General features: G+C 60.4%; 1 protein-coding gene across 1 annotated transcript in view; it reads left to right on the top strand.

Annotated features, from left to right (window-relative positions):
- The window catches only part of CELSR1 (cadherin EGF LAG seven-pass G-type receptor 1), a 138,367-nt gene that overhangs the window by 101,712 nt on the left and 15,691 nt on the right, over window positions 1–20,964 (top strand). Inside the window, exons 10-22 of the mRNA XM_047066419.1 lie at window positions 2,116–2,301; window positions 3,319–3,432; window positions 4,302–4,476; window positions 5,512–5,653; window positions 7,234–7,354; window positions 9,227–9,410; window positions 9,756–9,857; window positions 10,456–10,550; window positions 11,037–11,246; window positions 12,459–12,642; window positions 14,185–14,328; window positions 18,309–18,513; window positions 19,752–19,919. Coding sequence (XP_046922375.1) covers window positions 2,116–2,301; window positions 3,319–3,432; window positions 4,302–4,476; window positions 5,512–5,653; window positions 7,234–7,354; window positions 9,227–9,410; window positions 9,756–9,857; window positions 10,456–10,550; window positions 11,037–11,246; window positions 12,459–12,642; window positions 14,185–14,328; window positions 18,309–18,513; window positions 19,752–19,919 — 2,030 coding nt within the window. The remainder of the gene's footprint in view (window positions 1–2,115; window positions 2,302–3,318; window positions 3,433–4,301; window positions 4,477–5,511; window positions 5,654–7,233; window positions 7,355–9,226; window positions 9,411–9,755; window positions 9,858–10,455; window positions 10,551–11,036; window positions 11,247–12,458; window positions 12,643–14,184; window positions 14,329–18,308; window positions 18,514–19,751; window positions 19,920–20,964) is intronic.

Genomic DNA, 20,964 nt, shown 5'->3' with positions numbered 1-20,964 from the left:
TTCGTGAGTTCGAGCCCCGCATCGGGCTCTGTGCTGACAGCTCAGAGCCTGGAGCCTACTTCGGATTCTGTGTCTCCCTCTCTCTTTGCCCCTCCCTTGCTTGCACTCTCTTTCTTTCTCTCAAAAATAAATAAACATTTAAAAAAAATGAAAGGAAAATAAACATTAAAAATTTTTTTAAAAAGACTAAAAACCAATATACGTTATTGGTTGCATAATCTTGGTAATCACTTAAAAACATTTTCTGTTTTCCATTATGATTTCTTCTTCGATCCTTGGGTATTTAGAAGTATGTTTCTGGATTAGCAAACAGGTGGCATTTTCTAGTAAATCATTTTGTTGTTGATTTTTGCATAGTTGCAGGTCAGGGAAGGCATGCTATGTGATTTCAGACCTTTGAAATGTGTCGAGACCTGCTTCGCAGCCCAGCATTTCATCGTTTTCTGTGTGTAGGTCCCACCTATGCCTTGAAAGAATGTGTGTTCTATAGCTGTGTTCTGTAGTGTCCTATATACATCAAGTGAGTGAAGTTTGTTAATTGTGACATTCAGACGTTCTATGTCATTGTTGATTTTTGTGTCTGCTCAGTTGCTGAGAGAAGTGAGTTTTAAAAGTTTGCAACCTTCATTGTGGATGTCTCTCTTGTTCCTTTTAGTTCTGTCAAGTTTTGCTTTATACATTTTGAGGCTGTGTTGTTAGGTGCATACAAATTTAGAATCGCTTTATTTTCCTGGACAAGTGACTGTGTCATACTATGAAAATTGCCTTATGTCTAGAATTTTTTGTTTGCCTTCATGTCTACTTTGTCTCCCTTTGTCTCACTCTACTTTGTCTCACATTAATAGAGCTACACCAGCTTTCTTTTGGTTGGTGTTTACGTGATGTGTCTTTTTCTAGCCTTTACTTTCAACATTTCTGAATCCTTATATTTTATGTTTGTCTCTTTTAAGCAGTGCATTCGTAGTTGTTTTTTTTTGTAACCTATTCTCTTACTTGAAGCGGTCTTTAAACATGAGTATCTTAGGTTAGTTGCAGTGCTATTATCCCATCCCCTTACATGTCTTTCAACACGGTAGCTTCAATCTTGTCTCCCGAAGTGTAACATTTACCTACAAAAGTAAGAGTCTAATGGTCACCTGAATCTGTCTCCTTGAAAGTTCTGTGATTCCTCAAGTCTGTCCTCGAGTCTGTGTCTGATGATTCTATTTTATGGATCCACCCGGGGCGGCGGGGGCAGGGGTGGTCTGTTTCCATCCATTCTTTCTTGTGGCCCTTGGTTTTCACACACACTGTCTTATCTCCTTGGGTATGTGGTTATTTTTGATCGAGTGCCGAACATCGTATTGAAAATACAGATAATTTGATGCCAGAATGGTGGTGTGGCTGTCCCTCGTGTTTGCTTCTGACGGGCACCCCCACATACCTTGGGTGGGTTCCGAATCCCAGGTTCTGTCATCCTAGCCCCAGGAGCCTGGAAAGCTTTGCTCCTCTGTTAGGCTCAGCTGACAACCGTCCGCGGAAGGAGACCCTGAGCTCCTTTCTGCAGATTTCCATTTTCTACCTGGTCGTGGCTCTGTAACCCAGCCTCGAGTCACTCAGTGCTGCATCTTGTGTTTCTCGGTGTTCTCAGGAAGAGGGTTGGCCCATGAGGGGAAACGAGATCTTGGCGTTAAAGATGTTTTCTTAAAACAGGAATGTCTTAGGCCAGTTACTTTGCCTATGGGTTTTTTTTTTTTTGTTTGTTTGTTTTTTGTTTTTTTTTTTGTACGTATATATAAATGTGGTGGCTTGAATCCCATCTCAAAAAGTGGAACATCTGCCTCCACAAATAAGAGCCCGGTAATCATCTGAGTCTGTGACTGTTCCCAGTAATTAAGCCCCATGTGAGTTATCTTGCCTGCCCTCTGTCTACATTTGACACTTCTTGCCACGGAAAAAGGCATAGGATCTGGAAGAGTGTTACGGGCAACAAGAAATTACTCTTGGCCTACTTTTTAGGTTTATCTGTGGCCCAGTGCCCTGTTTGCACGGCTCTGTTATGTAAGTGACTGCAGAGTGTTTTCTGTTCTGCTGTCGTCACATCAGTTGGTAGGTCTGGCTCTCCCTGTCCTACAGATCCTGAACAACCACGTCCAGTTCGAGGTGTCCCACGGCCCCTCGGACGTGGCATCCATGAGGTTGTCCAGGTCACGCGTGACTGACGGGGAGTGGCACCACCTGTTGATAGAACTGAAGAGCGCCAAGGAAGGCAAAGACATCAAGTACCTGGCGGTCATGACCCTGGATTACGGGATGGACCAGGTGAGTTGGCACCTGTGCCCTCTTTGGAACAGGCACCTTCGCCGGGCCTACGGAGAACCGAGTGACCCCTCCACGTGCCGGGACGTGCCGGAGCCCTGGAGGGTTTTGGGACACGCGTTCGGGCCCCCCTGAGTTTGGGTCTCACATCCTGCCTTACGCTGCGGTCACCAGTGTCTGTGCCTCCTCCCCCTGCCAGATGGCCAGCTCCTGGACTCAGGAACTGGACCCCATCCGTCTGTTATCCCATCGTGGTGCCGTCGGCACCTGCAGCAGTGGTCTCTTTCAGCAGAGCTGACCAGAGTGACGACTGTGGCTTGGTGCTGTGCCTCTGGGGCACACAGATAAATAACACACGGGTCCTCGGCCTCAGGGTGGGTGGCGCGTGAAGGTGGGTGAGCAGATGAGCCCGGGTGAGCAGAGGGGGCAAGCGACGGGCGAGTGGCATTCAGAGCATACTTGGTGAACCGCACTGGGTTCCTACTGGTGGCGGCTGGTAACGAGAGGCCCTTTTTCTGGGACGTCCGCCCACTTCGGGGGCTGCTTGTGAGTTTTCTGCCCTCGAGGTCTAGGCGCATCTCCCGCCTGGCTCTGAGGATAAACAGCTGTTCTGATCCACGTGCGGCCTTGCAGGGCCTGAGGGTCCAGCAGCGACGTCCTGCTCGTCCTTTCCATTCGCTGCTGTCTTCTAGTTCACCAGCATTTTCCTGCAGTGGCTCATCAGCGGTGCCCCTTGTGGAGGTGGGAGGGTTGCCCCTGTCCCCCCGGCCGGCCATCTTGGCTGGGCCGGGCGGGTAGGACGTGCATCCTGGGACCCGGTCCCCACTCCTGCCCGTCACACACAGACGGCTGCGTTCTCTCCTGAGAAGGCCGAGCCCGGCTCGCCCCTCTGTTTGGAGGCCCACGTGTCCTCGGGCTCTGGGGAGCTTGCCCAAGTGACCGCGTCGTCGGCCTCTGGGCGTGTTCTTCCCAGAAGATGTTTCCGGAATGTGGATGTAGCCCCCCCCTCTCCCGCCACAGGACACGGTGCAGATCGGGAACCAGCTTCCGGGGTTGAAGATGAGAAGCATCGTCGTGGGCGGCGTGTCCGAGGATAAGGTCTCCGTGCACCGCGGTTTCCGGGGCTGCATACAGGTAGGGCAGAGCCGTGGTGCCCGCCCCCCCGTGGGCAGCTCGGGGCCCTTGGTCCGCCTGCTGCCTTTCAGTGAATGAGTCATTCGTCTGATAGCCGACCCAAGCTTAACAGTCCCACGTCCAGCTTAGACCCGTCCTCCCCGTGGTCCCCTCCGGCCCTCCCCCCGCATCCCCATCACCGCATCACCGTCCGCCACGGCAGCTTTGCCTTCACGTCCTGTGTGGCACGTGCCCCCCGCTGCCTCCCCCGGCCCCCCCCCACGCCCACCTGAACCTGCTCATCCCCCGGAGCAGGTGTCCTAGCAGCAGCCGGAGTGACCTGTCAATCGAGTAGCTCCGCTCGCGTGCCCCTGGCCTCCCGCTGCAGGAAATGAACTCCCGACCCGCCTCCCCTTCACGGCCCCCACCCTCCTTGGTGACGGGGAAGTGCCATCTCTGAGCGCCAACCCCCTCCCCCCCCAAAACACTGTCCCGCAGCGTGGAACTCGCCGTGTGCGTCCCCACCGCGGTGATGCGCGGGCCGCCCCGTTACCCGGATGCCCCCGGCTCCCACGAGACGCCACCTTCGTCGGCGGCCGCGCTCTCCCACCACCCGCATTCGCTTTTCCTTCGGGACACCAGCCACGGAACTGTCGGAACGCGGACTCGCTCTGACTCCGTTTCCGGGCGGCTGGTCTACCCACCTGGCGCTCACGCCGGCCGTGGTTCCACCTCCCTGCCCCCCACGCAGGTCCCAGCTCTGTGCATATGTGAAGGGTTGCTTTTTGACGACCAAGAGAACTTGGGGCCCTCTTAACCCCTGGTTACTTTGGGGGGTTCCCCCCACCCCAAGACACGGGGCTGAATCCGGCTGCCCCTCTTTAACTCAGGGGGTGAGAATGGGCGAGACGTCCACCAACATCGCCACGCTCAACATGAACGACGCCCTCAAGGTCAGGGTGAAGGACGGCTGTGACGTGGAGGACCCCTGCTCCTCCAGCCCCTGTCCCCCACACAGCCGCTGCCGCGACGCCTGGGACGCCTACTCCTGCATCTGTGATAAAGGTGGGAGCCCCGCCCACACCCCCCGGCACCCTGCAGCCCCTGAGCAGAGGGCCGCGCTTTGGCCTCGAAAACACACGGAGGAGAGCGGCCTTGGAGCAGCCCCCGACCCGTGCGGGTCTGCGGAGGGCGGAGCCTTGTCACTAAGGAGTGTGCCCTCGTTCTCCTCTTTGTTTATATTTACTTATTTTTGTATTCGCTTTAAATGTTTATCTCTGAGAGAGAGAGAGGGAGACTGCGAGTAGGGTCAGAGAGAGAGGGAGACACAGAATCCGAAACAGGCTCGGGGCTCCGAGCTGTCAGCATAGAGCCCGACGCGGGACTCGAACCCACAAATCGTGAGATCGTGACTTGAGCCCAAGTCGGATGGTCAACCGACTGAGCCTCCAGGCACCCCTCTTTTAATTTTTTTTTTTTTTGAGAGAGAGAGAGAGAGAGTAGGAGAAGGGGCAGAGAGAGAGGGAGAGAATCTCAAGCAGGGTCTACACTGTCAGCACAGAGCCTGATGCAGGGCTTGAACTCACGAACCATGAGATAGTGACATGAGCCGAAGTCAGACACTTAACTGCCTGAGCCTTCCAAGCGCCCCTGGGCCTTCTCTTCTTAAACTTCGTTCCCATGTCCGGTCCTCACCTGAGGCACAGGGGACACTCCAGGCTTTATCCTCAGGGCACAGGATGAGGGGAGGGAAAGAATTCGGGAACAACCCACACTGTAGAAGATTATACTCTCAGCCTGAATGTTGAGGTGCTGCCATCCTGCTCCGCTGGTACCCGTCCCCCGTGTATCCTGGGGAGGCCGGGCCTCCTGCCCTCCTGGGGGGCCCCTTTCTCTGCCTTTCCAAGTCTGACCCACCGAACGTTTGTGCTTCCCGTGACTCCCCCATTTCCCTCGGGGGCATAGCCCGGAGAGTTGGGGGAGCCACGATGGCTCGCTTGAGACGTCTTCCCCTGCAGGCTGGGGCTGCAGAGGGCGGGCCCGTGATGCCTCGGGCAGATTCTGGCGGGGGGGGGGGGTAATGCTGGCCTGTCCCCGCAGGGTACTTTGGAAGGAAGTGCGTGGACGTGTGCCACCTGAATCCCTGCGAGCACGTGTCGGCCTGCGTGCACAGCCCCAGCTCCCCGCGGGGCTACGTGTGCGAGTGTGGGTCCAGCCACTACGGGCAGTACTGTGAGAACAAGTAAGACGGCCCGCCTGTCGCGTCCATCGGCTCCTTCTCGTCACGCCTCTCCTCCTCTCTGTCGCTTAGCACAAAGATACGTGGGATTCCAGATAACATGGACATGGCCGTTTGTTTGTTTTTCAAATTGGGCCAGAAACGAGTAAGAGTTGAACTGGCACCTGGGACGAACCGCGTTTGAGCACGCTCCCACCGCGGGGACATACAGCGTGACTCACGTGTGTAGAGCCCAGCCGTGCACAAAGCAGGCGGGCACTGGGGTGCGGGGGGCCAGCCCTGCAAGCCGGGAACAGAGCGTGGCTTTTTGGAGGCCACGGAAGCCCGGCAGAAGCGTGGCGGGGTCGAGCGTGGGTCTCAGAGGGCCCGGCCGCCGCGTGGAGCGCGATGGGAGCAGGTGAACGCCGGAGGCAGGGGGGCCGGGAGGCTGATCGTGTCCCCGAGGGCTGGCATTGCAGGGGCAGAGGGGGGAGGGGGAAGGTGCCCCGCAGCTCTGGGGTCCCCAGACTGTGAGTGCAGATCCGTGGGCACCTGACTGGAGCCCCCGGCTCGGCAGTTCTGGCGTGGTTATTTTTATGCCCCTGCTGTGTACACAGTCAGTACTTAATAATTGCTTGCCAGGCGAGTGAGGGAGTATGAGAGGTTCACTGCCGGCTGGGCAGGTGGGTGGACGGCATGCCATCAGCCGAGACGGTGAACACGGGGCAGAACCCGAAGGACGTCTGCCAGGGGAGGTGCGTCCCACAGGTGGGGGGTCTGCGGATGATGCTCCGGTGTGTGGTCAGGGTGGGAGCGGAGGCAGGGTGACAGTGACAGGCAGCGGCCGGAGCCCGGGAGGGGTGAGCGTGGCCTCGTGACCTTCGACGCCACACGTCTCCGGGCCTGCCGGGCTCCCAGGGCACGACCTGAACCCACCACTGGCCCCAGCCCATGGCTGCACGGAGCCGACCACGGTCCACGTCACATCCGTGGACGTGGCCAGTGTTTGACTCAGGGCACCCGGGAAGGCCTGGATGCCCCGGAATCCCTTACTCAGGATCTGCCCGCCGAGGACCTTTTGCCGATAGGCGCCCCCCCCCGCCCCCGGGTCCTGCGGAAAGGTTGCCCAGGGCAGTCAGGCTTGGTCTGCTCTGTTGGGGCTGGGGTTGAGAAAGTCTGGCCCGGCAGTGGGGTCACTTGTCACCGAGCCCCACCGCGAGCCAGGCGTCCTGGGGCAGACACCGACGGGTGCCGTCCCCACGGCTTGGAACGTGGCGAGGTCACGCTGATGGGACGCAAGCCCGGTTTGGGGTCCTCGCCTGTTCTTCCGGGTAGAAGAAAAAATAGCGAGCAAACAAATCATTTTAGAAATAAGTTTTGCAGGTAGAAGCCCTCCGGACACGGGGCCCCTGGAGGCTGGGATCCTGAGGGGTCACGGGAGAGTGAGGCTGGGGACGAGCAGGGGGGATACGGGGGCCACTGCGGGGGGGGGGAGGGAGGGGCCCAGAAGCAGGGTAGCTCAGCCTCCCGGCCTGCGACAGTCTTCCTCTGGCTTCAGGAAGGGTTATGCACACCTTCCCTCTGCTGGCCTGTTTTCCCGACAGGATCGACCTTCCGTGCCCCAAAGGCTGGTGGGGGAACCCCGTGTGTGGACCTTGCCACTGTGCCGTCGGCAAGGGCTTCGACCCCGACTGCAACAAGACCAACGGACAGTGTCAGTGCAAGGTGAGGCCCGGCCCGCGGGCAGATGGAAGCCACGTCCCCACCGCCACCTTGGGGAGCCGGCCCCGCGGGATGGGCGAGTGCAGGGACGCGTCTGTTTGGACATAGATACACACACCCATGCGTGCACACACACACACACACACACCTCGACGTGGACATATATGCACGTGCACACACACGTATGTACCTGTGCATGTGCACACACATCCACCTAGACATACACACACGTGTGCTCAAGCCCTAAGCCCCGGGAAATCGCGACTCACCGATGTCCCCGGTACACCTGGGCTGGTCTTTATCCCTGCGCTGGTTTGGCCCGTGGGAACCCGAGTCCTTGGCCCCACGCCCCGCTGGTAACCGGAAACAGTCTCTGAGAGTCTAGCTCACCCTCGCACCACTGCCATTCTCCTACTTTCCTGGTCTTTTGTCAAATTTCCTGTCCGCGATGGCTGTAAGTTTTAATCTATGAAAAGCTTTGGGGCGCCTGGGGGGCTCAGGCAGTTAAGCGGCCGACTTCGGCTCAGGTCATGATCTCGCAGTCTGTGGGTTCGAGCCCCGCGTCGGGCTCTGTGCTGATGGCTCAGAGCCTGGAGCCTGCTTCCGATTCTGTGTCTCCCTCTCTCTCTGACCCTCCCCCGTTCATGCTCTGTCTCTCTCTGTCTCAAAAATAAATAAATGTCTACAAATATTTTTTGAACTATGAAAAGCTTTGCCTGCACCCCACCTGGGGTGTCTGTCATTCTCCTGCACGGTGCAGTCACCTCGTGGTGCCAGTCTGCTACAGTGCTCTCCGGACAGCCCGTGGGAGACCGCCCGCCCCCCCCCCCCCCCCACCGCCCGGGTGTCCTGGAAAATGCCACGCACCTTCAGAATCGTGTCTACACTGCTATGTCGAGCCGCTGGTCACTTGAAACCCAGAGGAGAGATCTGCCCCCCTTGATGAAGGTCGCAACTGCCAGGGCGTAGGGTTGTGCCCACCCAGGGAGGGAAATGGCCGTCACGGGTACTCTTGGCCGTTTAACATCAGTAACATCCCCCGTGCACCATGGTGCTTCCAAAAACCGAACGCTGTCTCCTGAAACGCTTACGTCTGCTCCAGCCGGAGCAGGTCAGGACCGGGCCAACCTCATGGGGCCAGACTGGGTGGGTCATCTGTGGGAGGAAGGTGGGGAGGGTATTTGGGAAAAATGTACCTGGGATTTGTTCTCATCAGAAATTACAGAAAATGCACAACAGTATCTAAAAGGTGACGGTGACACCCATCTCCCCTCCGGGGGCGACTGCTAACATTCTAGGGCCTTCTCCAAGACACTAAAACACACACAGCGGGGACAGTTCCACGCTCCTTCCTGACACAGGAGCCCGGACACTGGCCGTGGCTCTGCCCAAGTCACAGCCCCATCCCAGTCTTCAGCGGGGATGCTTGAGTGACCTGGCAAGGGCAGCGTGGCCAGTCAAAGCCTGGATGGGCACAAACCCAGGACCTTGCAGTCTGAAGCCCGTGCTCTTGGCCGTCACCCTGACCTGCCCAGTGGTGGACGCTCAGGTGGCTTCTGGTTTCTCTCGGTTAAAAAAGACGTTGCAAGGGCCATCCTTGTCCTTCAGTCTCCATTTGAATCCAGTATTTTCTAGGACAGATAGGCAGGCTTCCCACAAGTCTTTGCTAAGAAGTTAGAAGAGTGCTTTCCTGGAGACTGCACCTGCCCGTCCGCCATGGCGGGCGCCCAGGAAGCCCCCGGCGGGGGGATGTGGGTGGAGGGCAGCAGAGAGAGGCCCAGGAACCGCGCTGTAACGTTGACGCGCTCCAGAAGAATCGAGGTGTAGAGCCCCGCCCGTGTGCGGAGTCCCATGCACGGCTTCTGGCTTTCGCAGGAGAATTACTACAGGCCCCCGGACCAGGATGCGTGCCTGCCGTGCGACTGCTTCCCGCACGGCTCCCACAGTCGCGCCTGCGACATGGACACTGGGCAGTGCGTCTGCAAGTCGGGCGTCATCGGCCGTCAGTGCAACCGCTGTGACAACCCTTTCGCCGAGGTCACCATGCTCGGCTGTGAAGGTCCGAGCTGCCCCTTGAACCCCTCAGGCCACGTCGCAGGGACAGGCTGCTGGGCGTGTGTGTGCGTGCGTGCGCGCGTCCACGTGTGCACAGAAGACTCCCGGGGCTTGGGGAGGGTCGGCAGCCTCTCGGCCTGCCTGTGTCCACAGGAGCTTCAGGTGACCTGGCCCTCGCGGAGGGCATGGGTCAGAGCCAGGGCCCCGCCCTCCCACGTTCTCACGCTGATGAGGGAAAGTGCAGGGGTCCGGTTCTCGACACGGGTGCAGCATGTGGGGCGCTGTGCACCCTCGCGGCCGCGGCCACGGCCACGCCCGGCTGAGTGGCCTTCTTCCCCCCGTCCTCCAGTGATCTACAATGGGTGTCCCAGAGCATTCGAGGCTGGCATCTGGTGGCCGCAGACCAAGTTCGGGCAGCCGGCCGCGGTGCAGTGCCCCAAGGGATCCACGGGTAAGTACCTTGGCCTGTGGCATCCATTCCAGGCAGGAAATTGGTCGAGGCACGTGGCTTACGGGAGACTTGGCCTAAGCATGGGAACTCACGGGACGTTCTGCGTTGACAAAATTTTGTTTCCTTAACTGTCAGTGGCGAAAGCTGGAAAGGCCGTAATGCAGACACAAAGGGCATAGTGGCCGGGATCGGGCAGGCTGCGTCGCTGTTCCCAGCGCTGGGTTCTCTGTCATATGGGGGTGGGAGCCGCGTCCGCGCCCCGAGGGGGGTCGGGAGGTCCAGTGAGACCACGCATCAGAGTCGGATTTGCAGCAGGCGTGCAGACAGACGGACGCTTGTCGTTTGGGAAACGACGGAGCTGATTTCTCTTTTCGTGGACTTGCTCACATGTTTGCTCCTAATCGCTGGGCGGCCCACGTGGCCCCTGGCATGAGGGGAGAGAGGGTGGCACCGGCCGGGCACCGGCCCCACCCAGGGCTGTGCTTCACTCCTGGAGGTCACGTCCCCGCTGAACAGACGGGATTTACATGCATTCAGGTAAACGAGTGTAATTAACAATTGGAATTTCAAGGTTTCCTCTCTGTTTCCCGCTCCCCAGGGAATGCAGTCCGGCACTGCAGTGGGGAGAAGGGCTGGCTGCCCCCAGACCTCTTCAACTGCACCACTGTCTCCTTCGTGGAGCTCAAAGCCATGGTAGGCCGGGCCTCAGGGGGGGTGGGGGGCGTGCACGCAGTGGGGTCAGGAGAGGGGGCAGGTGCGAGGCCTCCGCATCGCCCCAGCCAGGGGCTGGGCATGGCTTGGGCGCATCAGCGCCCACGTCTGTTCTGGGCCCCCGCAGCCGGGCGTGGCTGCTCCTCCCGTCGGGGCCAACCCCGCGCCTAGATCTGGAAACGCGGAGTCCCCACATTCCCGTCCCCTGCCCCCGATCTCGCCTGTTTGTCCCCGCGTCTCGCTCTTTGTTCTTCCCTTGGTGGTCTCTTTCCAGCGCCTTTTGGCCTGACAGCCCCTCCTTTCTGGTTCCATAGTTAACGACCAAAGTTCGTTTTGGGGTTTTGGACTTTTAAACTCCTTGTCTGACGAGGAAGCTTTTACCGGAAGGGAACAGATTTCTGAGTGACAGGAAGGAGCAAAGCAGCCATGGCAGCTGTGCAGACGTCTTGGGTGCCCCCGCCTTTCCAGAATGAGAAGCTGAGTCGTAACGAGACGCAGATGGACGGCGAGCGGTCCCTGTGGCTGGCCAGGGCGCTCCGGAACGCCACACAGCACGCGGGCGCGCTCTTCGGCAACGACGTGCGGACGGCCTACCAGCTGCTGGGCCGCGTGCTGCTGCATGAGAGCGGCCAGCAGGGCTTCGAGCTGGCGGCCACGCGGGACGCGCACTTCCACGAGGTGAGGCCGTGGAGCAGGGAGCCCTCGGGGAGGCCCCGCAGGCCGAGGACGCGTCTGGGCCCAGGCGTCCTGCGGGGTTGGCAGGCGGCCCGGGTCTGCCCTCAGCCGTTCAGGGTCGCCGCACCCAGCATCCCCAGGGCAAAACTTCCCTTTCCGCGCCGGAGCCGGCACGGGGGCCCGTGAGACCGATGGCGGGTGTTAGGGGCATTTTGGCGAGGGCGCGGGCGGGTCACGGTCTCAGTCGCGGGGACAGTCACGGCCGCCGACCACTGACCACTCAGTACCCGCGTTCCGTGTGGTGTAGTGACTCGGCCCCTCACGCCCACATCCCGTGACGTAGCACGGTTACTGCCGCGTTTTACAAGTAAGGAAATTGAGGCAGAGAGCGCCAAGGGCACGTAGCCCGTAAGGGGGCTCCAGAGTCCGTGCTCCCACCTCGAGGGCCTGCTTTCCAAGGACACGATGTCTCCTACGAAGAACGTCCTGTTTTCTGTTTGAGTAACTGGCCCCTAAGTAACGTTTGCTTAGAGTGGTGGGTGAAGAGACGCTCATTCGTCCCGACGTTTGTAAAGTGCCGGGCGGTGAGCAGTGTCACCCGTGCTTCCTCCGGACTCCTCTCCGGACCTCCCCATCCTGCAGAGCCCCCGGGGATCCTCTCATCCTCACGGAGCCCCCAGGGAACCTCTCCATCCGTAGCAAGGCAGGGCCCCCTTGATTGCATTTCAATCCGAGCCCCAGTTTGGGCCAATGGAATTTGTTCTTATTTCTGATTCTTTGCAAAAAGAAGTTCCCCTCCTGGTTTTCATCCCGGAGCCCCTATGGACAGCCCGGGTCACCTAAACCCTGAGACGTCGGGGTGGGGGGGTCAGGAGTGTCACCACAGGGTAACCTGCTCTGTGTCCTTGGGCCGCATCGCTACATGGTCAGCCGAGGGGGCGGCGGGGGGCTGGAGTTCTGATGCAACCGAGGGCCCTCCACGTGCCTTGTCCCCTTGGCGTCGTGGGAGGGACGTGGGGACGCCCTCAGCAGGCTTCTCCGTGACACGTGGCTCCTGCCTCTGACACGGAAAACAGGGAGGATGTCCCCCCATCCCTGAGCCTGGGCCGGCCTGGTCTGGGCGAGCTAGAGGCCCTCCCGAGCCGGCGTGCTCCCGGCCGCGCCACTTCGGCCCCGCTCACCGCCTGAGCGCCCTCTGTGTGTCTGTCTGAGCAGGACGTGGTCCGCACGGGCAGTGCCCTCCTGGCCCCGGACACCCAGGCCGCGTGGGAGCAGATCCAGCGTGGCGAGGCGGGTGCCGTGCAGCTGCTGAAGCGCTTCGAGGCCTACTTCGGGAACGTGGCGCGAAACGTGCGCAGGACCTACCTGAGGCCCTTCGTCGTCGTCACCGCCAACATGAGTAAGGGCGCTGGCCGCCCGGGTGCGCGCTGTGCTCCGGGCGTGGCCCCTGCTGGGCCGTCTTTAGGGAAGGGTCACCAGCCGTGTTTCCTCGTCCGCAGAGATGCAGGACCCCCTCGTCCCGGTGTGTGAACCGGGGAGACGCACACGTCACTCTCGCGCTCAGAGAATCGGGGGCAGCTGAGGTGAAACGCTGCAGGCTGGACCGTGGGGGTCCTTCCAGAACTTGGCTCTGAGGCTGTCTAGGGAAGCGGGTGTGGGGTCTGCCTGCAGGCTCAGCCCTCCGGGCTCACGCCGGGGGGCACGGACCCAGGGAAGGACAAGGGGGGCAGGCTGGCCAGGCACCTGGCGATGGGGGAGCATCTGTCTGCCCTTCCCGAGTCGGGGGCTGAAGGTCAACAGAGCAAATACCTCACGAACTGAGTCACCCTAGCGCCCAGGACGGGCCATTCTGAGGTCCGAGGGTTTAAATGCTTCCTTCATGGGGAGCAAGGCCCCCTCCACACCCACCTAGACAGAGCTGGCAAGCCCCTGGGCGGGGGCCACCTCCCTACAGGCGGGGGGCCCTCGTCTCCTCTTGCAAATGTTTATTAGCACCCAGGTGGGGGGCACCGGGGCAGCCCTGGGGATTGCTTTATGTATATCCGTCACCGGAAGGGCCTGACTGAGCCTTAACCCAGAAGTGGCGTCCCTGCCGTGAACCCTGGGGCTGACTGGGGAGGGGCCCTCGCACCCTCACCAGATGTTCGTGGGGTGTGACCCTTCCGGAGCCCCCGACTCGGCCCACCCTGTGCTGGGGTGGAGGCGGGCTCGGGACCCCGGCACCACTGGGGGCACGGAAGAAGGGTGAATGTGCTGGGCGTTCTTGTGTCTGCCCTGGAGGAGGGGCAGGAGTGGACTCGGGACGGGAGCCCAGCCCTTGCTTGTGTGGGTGGCTGGCGATCCCCCCTTCATACCGGGGGGTGTTGAACCAGACAGACGGCTCAGTGGGCTGACTTTGGGGGTTGCCCCGGGGCACCAGGGGTAGCTGTGGCCTGTTGGTCACCAGGCCCCTCACTGCAGAGGAGACCAGCACCAACAGAGAGGCGCCCCAACAGCCTCAGTCTTGACAGTGTCCGAGAGCAAACAGGAGTCCGTAGCCCTGGGGTCCTGTCTCTGCCAGACGGGGAGACAGTTCCGGTTTCTCTTGCCTCCGCGACAATCTGGCCGCGTAACCTGCAAGGCACAGTAGCTGCAGGGGTGACACGTCATGGCGGGGGGGGGGCAGGAGGTGACTCTGCTCAGGTCCCCCCACTTCTGCACCACGCTGCACCCGAGACCCCAGCCAGACGGTCCCCAGCGCCCCGTGATTTCTGACTTCACGTGCAGCCCTCGCGCTGTGTAACTCTTGGCGGGTTTAAAGAACGCGGAAAACTACCAGTAGATTCTGTCTGAAAGATCATTGGTCGGGGCCGCGGCTCCGCGGTTTGGAAAGGGTGACGGTCGAGGGAGCTGTCGGTGTCGGGAGTGGGGGATGGATGACAAGGGTGGCCTGTCCCCACAGTTCTTGCCGTGGACATCTTCGACACGTTCAACTTCACGGGAGCCAGGGTGCCGCGGTTCGAGGACGTTCGTGACGAGTTCCCGAAGGAGTTAGAGTCCTCTGTGTTCTTCTCGGCCGACTTCTTCAGACCCCCCGACAGGAAAGGTAGAGCCCCGCAGACACCGCGGCTGCCCTTGGGGGGTCCCCCTTGCGGGAGCGGGGGGGGCTCCTCCCAAGGTCCTGCGACAGCGAGCAAGACGGTTCTCGGTAGCAAAGCGTGTTGTGTGGGTTTGCGGCACAGACCTACCCTGAGTCGGGGAGCCGGGCGCCGGGCGATGGCTCGTGTCAGACCCCAGTGGCCGCGGTGGGTCATTTCTTTTTTTTTTTTTAATTCTTTTTAATGTTTATTTAGTTTTGAGAGAGAGCACAAGCAGGGGAGGGTCAGAGAGAGGGAGACACGGAATCCGAAGCAGGTTCCAGGCTCCGGGCTGTCGGCACAGAGCCCGACGCGGGGCTCGAACTCACGAACCACGAGATCATGACCTGAGCCGAGGTCGGATGCTCAACCGACTGAGCCACCCAGGCGCCCCCGTGGTGGGTCATTTCTTACAGATACTTGGCTCATTCGTGACGGGATACACGAGAGAGTGCTTAGGTTGTGTGTGAGCTGTTCTACCCCGACATACAGGGAAAAGCTGTCGGTAAAATCTTAGAATCCACCCGCCCCCCAAAAAGCAAGCCAATTCTTCAGTCCTGGCTTAGGGTTATTTACCAAAAGGCTTAAACATTTGGAATTTTCTTAAAGTATTTTTCACCGATGCACTCCAGATACGTCTCAAAATACGGGGGACTTGTAACATTCTGTAACGGAGAATTTAAAATCTGGAATGTCTTTGGTAAATTAGTTTTGTCAGTTCTGTGCTATTATTATTCAAGTGCCAAATTTTTTTTTATTATTGACTTTTTTTAAACGTGTATTTTTGAGAGACAGAGACAGAGCATGAGCGAGGGAGGGGCAGAGAGCGAGGGAGACAACAGAATCCGAAATGGGCTCCAGGCTCCGAGCTGTCGGCACAGAGCCCGACGCGGGGCTCAAACCCATAAACTGTGAGATCATGCCCTGAGCCGAAGTCGGACGCTTAACCGCCTGAGCCACCCAGGTCCTCTGATGTAGGGTCCACCTTGACACTGACCCCACCTTTCAAATAATTTGGGACCCATTTGGGTTTCCAGCTCTCAGCAGTTTGTCCACAGCTGCCCTCGGAAGGGACGTGTACGTGTACCTGTGAACGTGGCATCTTACCTCGCCCTAAAAAAGCAGGCTCTTTCCCTGACATTGCCGGTGTTTCTGCTTCTGGACTGACCCCTGGGTCATCCTCTCTCTGGGAGCCCGTGGCATCAGGAGTGGACACGCGGAGCCTAATTGGCTTTAGAAGGTCCCGTGAGAGAAGCTTCTGGCTCCTGCTGCCCTCCTGTCCTTGGGACAGCCGCCGGCTGGTGCGCAGGTCCCCTCGGCCCCGCACGTGGTGTCTTACTCAACTCGTCGGTTAGCTACACCACCAGCCCGTAGTAAACTCCGCCAATTCTTCTGCTGATGACAAGACTCAGCCCCTGGCTCCTGTGACCTCCCTTGCCCTCCAGTTTCTGCAAACTGCGGGCTCACCACGTGGCAGAGAAAAGTATCCTAAGCTCCCGTAGCCAAAAATGAGGGCGGGTCTCCCGGGGGGAGAGCTTACAGGAGGTGGAGGGGGTGCAGCCCAGCCCCCCAGCCCCTTGGTGTCCCACTGTCTGCTTCTGTCCCTCCTGGAAGACCGTCTTCCTCGCCTACAGGACGACGACTTAGATGGAGCCCTAGGGTTTGGCTCCGAGGCCTGGCCTCTGCCCACCTTTCACCCGCCGCCTCGGCCTTGCCAGCCTGACTCAGACACTGACCTTCCCACCTTGGCCCCAATCTTTCTTTGCCTTGACTGCCCCCTAGGCGGGCTTTTGTCCCAGCTCTGGACTCCGGGCCCCTCTTGTCCCCGTGCCATGACCCACCCTTGGCCCAGATGCCTTGCCCGAGGGGAGCCTCTGGGACCCACCTGCTAGCCGGCTGGTTAGTTAGAGATGCAGAGAGCCAGTCAAGTCGTAGGAGAATCTGAGGCTTTGGAGCCAGCCAGTCACGGAGGCCCAGAGCAGACACTGGGAAGGGGCGGGACGCTCCCAGGAGGCCACCGTGACCCGGGACGCTGTCCGGTGCACCCGGCGGCCTCTAGTGTGATGCAGGGCTCCCCAGAGGCAGCGGCCCTGCTGGAGGAGGAGGACAGGGCCCTGGCGAGCCTCTGCTGGCAGCCGGACCGTCTCCTGCTTCCAGAAGCAACTAGAAGAGAGGCGGCAGGCAGGACCAGGGGGAACGGAGTCAGCATGTTTATTTGGTGCCCACTCCATGGGGTCGTCCAGGAGCGAAGTCCTCGTGAATGTTCTTGCCGTGTGAAGATAGTCACATCCGTCCAGGTCAAGTCTGAGCCCTGGGGGGGCATCCGGCTCTCGGGGATGCGCCTGGCCTGGGGGAGCGCCTGGCCCTCTCGCTCAGAGAACCCCGCAGCCGGCGCCGCCCTCCCCCCACCCAGAGGGGGAGCTGGGGGCGGCTCAGGCGGGTGGCCAGTGTGTCACAGCAGGCAGAGTGGGTGGTAGGGCCCCGCAGCTGGCCCGGCGAGGCGGCCCGGCCTCGGCCTCCTGCGCTGACCTTCCGGAAAGCCACTCAGTGCACACCTCGGAAAGCAGTGACCTTCGGGACACTGGGAGCCTCCTGCCCTGCCCGACCCCAAAGCCAGTGTCACCGAGCAGCCTGATGGGACTAAACAGTGCTGCGAAGCAGTCGGTGACCCTGGGCGGGGTCAGGAGGTTGAAGGTGCCCTCTCAGAGGGCCAGACATCGGCCGGTCAGATGGCAGTCTGCTGGGATGAGTTACCTGTTCCGGGCTGGGGCCTTTCCGTGTGCAGTGTCCCCCTCCAGGGGTGGCAGGGATGAGACCCGCCCCCGCCGCCCCTCGCGGCCCCTCCACAGGCTTGTCTCCCGGGGCTCTGCCCCTCCCAGAACCCCTGCCCTCAGGGCTCGGCCCTCCTGTCTCCCTGGAGCCCGTGCCCAAGACGCGCTCAGCGCTGGGCGGTCCGGATGTCTGCAGGGGTGACGTCTGCACCAGAAGCTGCCAGGGGCGTTTTGTCAGTCGTTGAGAACGTGGGCGAGCGTGGCCAGGTTCGCAGAGCGTCGGAGGGGAGCGTCCCTCTGCCGGTGGGACGGGCAGGGCCGGTAGCCCCTCCTGTGACCCCGTGTGGACCAGGGTCTCTGGCACCCGTGGTTCCTTGCCGCAGGCGGTGGCAAGAAATTGTAAGCGTCTACGCTCCCATGATACGTGTGGTGACTTATTGACGTGGCCTGGACCTGACGTCTTACATCCCTGGAGCACGTATGACCTAAAACGTGCCCGTGAGTCACATGGGATAAAAGTGTGGGACGCAGACCCACACGAACGGCACCCTGTCCCTCCCGCGGGCTTGTGGGGCAGCCCTGGCAGAGACCCCTGCCCCCGGGGGAAGGGATCAGCCGTCAGCATATGATATCTTGAAATATACGCAAAACGTACTGCCCTAAGCACCCTTGGGTGCAGAGTTCAAGCTGCGTCCTGTCCGTCCGCACTCGGGCAGCTGCCGTCACCCTGAGCCCTGGAACCTTCACCTTGTGTCTCCCCACGAGACACTCAGGCCCCGGCCCCCCGGAGCCCCCCTTGTACTGGCCGTGCATTTCCCGGTGCCCACGGAAGGGGAATCGCGCAGTACTTGGCTTCTCCCTCTGAGCATCGTGTGGTCCGGGCTCGTCCACGTGGTGCCTGCTGGTGGTACTTTATTCCCCCGTGAGGCCAAAGCCTGTCCCGCCATGGGTACAGAGCACGTCTGGGACCAAGAGTGTTCCCTGCCTTGGCGCTTCAGGGCACGTGCCCAGAAGTGGGGTGGCGGGGTCACGTGGGGCTCCGTGATAAACCTTTTGAGGAGCCACCTGCTGTCTTCCCCTGAAATCTCTGATTTCAGGCGGCGCTTGCTCGCGTAGGACGCGGTTTGGCGGGGGACACAGGCGTCCGGCCCCCATCCTCACGATCTGCTTCGTTGCAGAGGGCCCCACGGTGAGGCCGGCCGGCCGGAAGGCCGCCCCGCAGACAGCGCCCCCGGGGCCCGGAACCGAGAGGGAGGCCCCGTTCAGGAGGCGCAAGAGGCACCCCGATGAGCCGGGCCGGTTCGCCGTCGCCCTGGTCATCATCTACCGGACCCTGGGGCAGCTCCTGCCCGAGCACTATGACCCTGACCGCCGCAGCCTCCGGTAAGGCTTTCCTAAGTTGCCACCCGGACGTCTGAGGACGTCACCCCGTGACCCTGGTGCAAGGCCGCAGACCGCTACCTGCGGTCTCCCGGGGACGAGGTTCTGGGTCTCCGGGCGGGGCCTTCCCTGGTGTTTCTGCCGGGAGCGCCCCCTCCCCAGCACACACCCCGCTCGTGCCTCGATGGACACCGTTGCTGCCCTGCACTCCGCAGCCCGGGGGACTGTTCCCCTCGCACCCGTGTGCCCCGGGCCGCCGGTGGCCCCCCTTCTGCCTGGAGAAACGAACGCCGCCCACGGGGGCTTCGTGGCCCCCCTCAGAGCTGGGCCGCGACCGAGGCTTTGCTTTCCAACCGTCGTATCATTCTCCACACGTGTCCCTGGCTCCCCGGTGTTCATACTCCTCCTTCTTCGTGGCCGGATGAGATTCTGCCATGACGTGTAATTATTCTGAGCTCTGGTCGTTTCCAGGGCTTCCACAAGGTCAGCGACACCCTCGCACACACCCCTTCTTTCTCTTCATTTTAATTTATTTAAAAAAATTATTTTTTTAAAAAAAAATTTTTTTTTTCAATGTTTATTTATTTTTGGGACAGAGAGAGACAGAGCATGAACGGGGGAGGGGCAGAGAGAGAGGGAGACACAGAATCGGAAACAGGCTCCAGGCTCTGAGCCATCAGCCCAGAGCCTGACGCGGGGCTCGAACTCACGGACCGCGAGATCGTGACCTGGCTGAAGTCGGACGCTTAACCGACTGCGCCACCCAGGCGCCCCTAAAAAAATTATTTTTAATGTTTATTTATTTTTGAGACAGAGAGAGAGACAGGGGAGCAGGGGAGGGGCAGAGAGAGAGGGAGACACAGAATCGGAAGCAGGCTCCGAGCCATCCGCACAGAGCCCGACGCGGGGCCCGAACCCACGAACCGCGAGATTGTGACCTGAGTCGCAGTCAGTCGCTCAACTGAGCCACCCAGGGGCCCCATCTTTCTCTTCATTTTTAAATGTCCGAAGTCCGCCTCTGACCCAGACGTGCCGCCCACGTCCCCCGCGCCTGCCCTGGCCGTCGCAGAGCTGCTGCCTGGCCCGGGCCCTTCTCCGGAGCAGCGGCTGAGGCTCCAGCTCTGCCCTCCTGGGAAGACGTCCGCCCCGTGTGTCCCTGGGGCGTGTCCTGGGGCACAGGGCTTAGACGAGTGTCTTCTGAGTGTCTAACCCTGTGTTCCCGCTTCTCCCCCCGCCCCCAGGTTGCCTAACCGGCCGGTCATTAACACACCGGTGGTGAGCGCCGTGGTTTACAGCGAGGGGGCCCCGCTCCCCAGCCCCCTGGAGAGGCCCGTCCTGGTGGAGCACACCCTGCTGGAGACCGAGGAGCGCACCAAGCCCGTCTGCGTGTTCTGGAACCACTCCATCACGTAAGGGTGACGTGAGGAGTCGGCAGCCACTCCCACCCCCAGAGTTCTGCGTTTATGGGGGGAGGGGTCATTGCTACAGCCCCCAACACTGTTGGCAGAGTGTCTTACGGGGCAGGAGGCGCATCCTGGGGGTGTCAGAGTCCCCAACACAGTCCCACATACGCACGTGCACATCTGTGTGTGCATGGATGTACGCGGCTAGGAACACAGACAGGCACCCGTGTGCACCCGTGCGCACAGATGCTCATAGACGTCCCCCGGGAAGGTCCACACAGAGACAGCGCCGTGCACCTGTTGGACTCCGCGATCCGGCAGCCGACGAGTGCCTGATCGCCTCCAGACTAGGCAGGGGCTCGTTCTAGATGCGCATACGAGGCAGGAGTCAGAGACCGGGCCCAGGGCCCCTTCCACGGACAGCAGAAAGTCCCAGATGTGTGTGTGTGGGTTGGGGGGCGGGCATCCTTTTAACAGCCAGCGGTCCCTGACCTCACCTGCCCGCCCGTGAGATCAACCCAGCTGCCGCTGGGGCTGCTTTTACCCCTCGGAGGCCATACCCGCCCCCCCCCCTCCCCCCCGCCTCCATGCTTGAAATGAGGATGGAACTTTGGGCATCTGGGGGTTTGTTTCTGCGCCTCGCGGACATTCCCTAACGCCGTGGTTCACGTGGATGGAGAAGGTGTCCGCCAGGCAGGGCTCCAGCCGCGCTGTGCTGGGAGCCGGTCCCCAGGGAGAGCCCTGCAAGGGGCTCCCCCTGGGCCACGGGCTCGGCCGCACAGAGACCTCGTGTCTCCTTGATTTCCCAAATTCTGGTTAACGAGCAACCAGCATCGTGTCTGGAGTATAATAGACGCTTGGCTCACAAAAGAGAGAAAGGAGGACCCGCTTTCACCGCGAGGGAAGCGTGAAGGTCTGTTTGGCATGTGTTAGGCACGGCAGTCTCTCATGGTCGCCCGACTGAATCCCAGCAATTAGCTGTAGCTCTAATTACACTCTGGCTGCTTTCTGTGGTACCTATCACCCCCAGATCTTAGCGCTCTTGACAAAC

This window comes from Lynx rufus, unplaced genomic scaffold (assembly GCF_022079265.1).
Source record: "Lynx rufus isolate CCGP_SWC_20201006 ecotype Redwood Valley unplaced genomic scaffold, mLynRuf1.p SCAF_7, whole genome shotgun sequence".
Taxonomy (NCBI): domain Eukaryota; kingdom Metazoa; phylum Chordata; class Mammalia; order Carnivora; family Felidae; genus Lynx; species Lynx rufus.
Note: the sequence above shows the minus strand (reverse complement) of the source record. Positions and strands in the feature narration are given on the sequence as shown.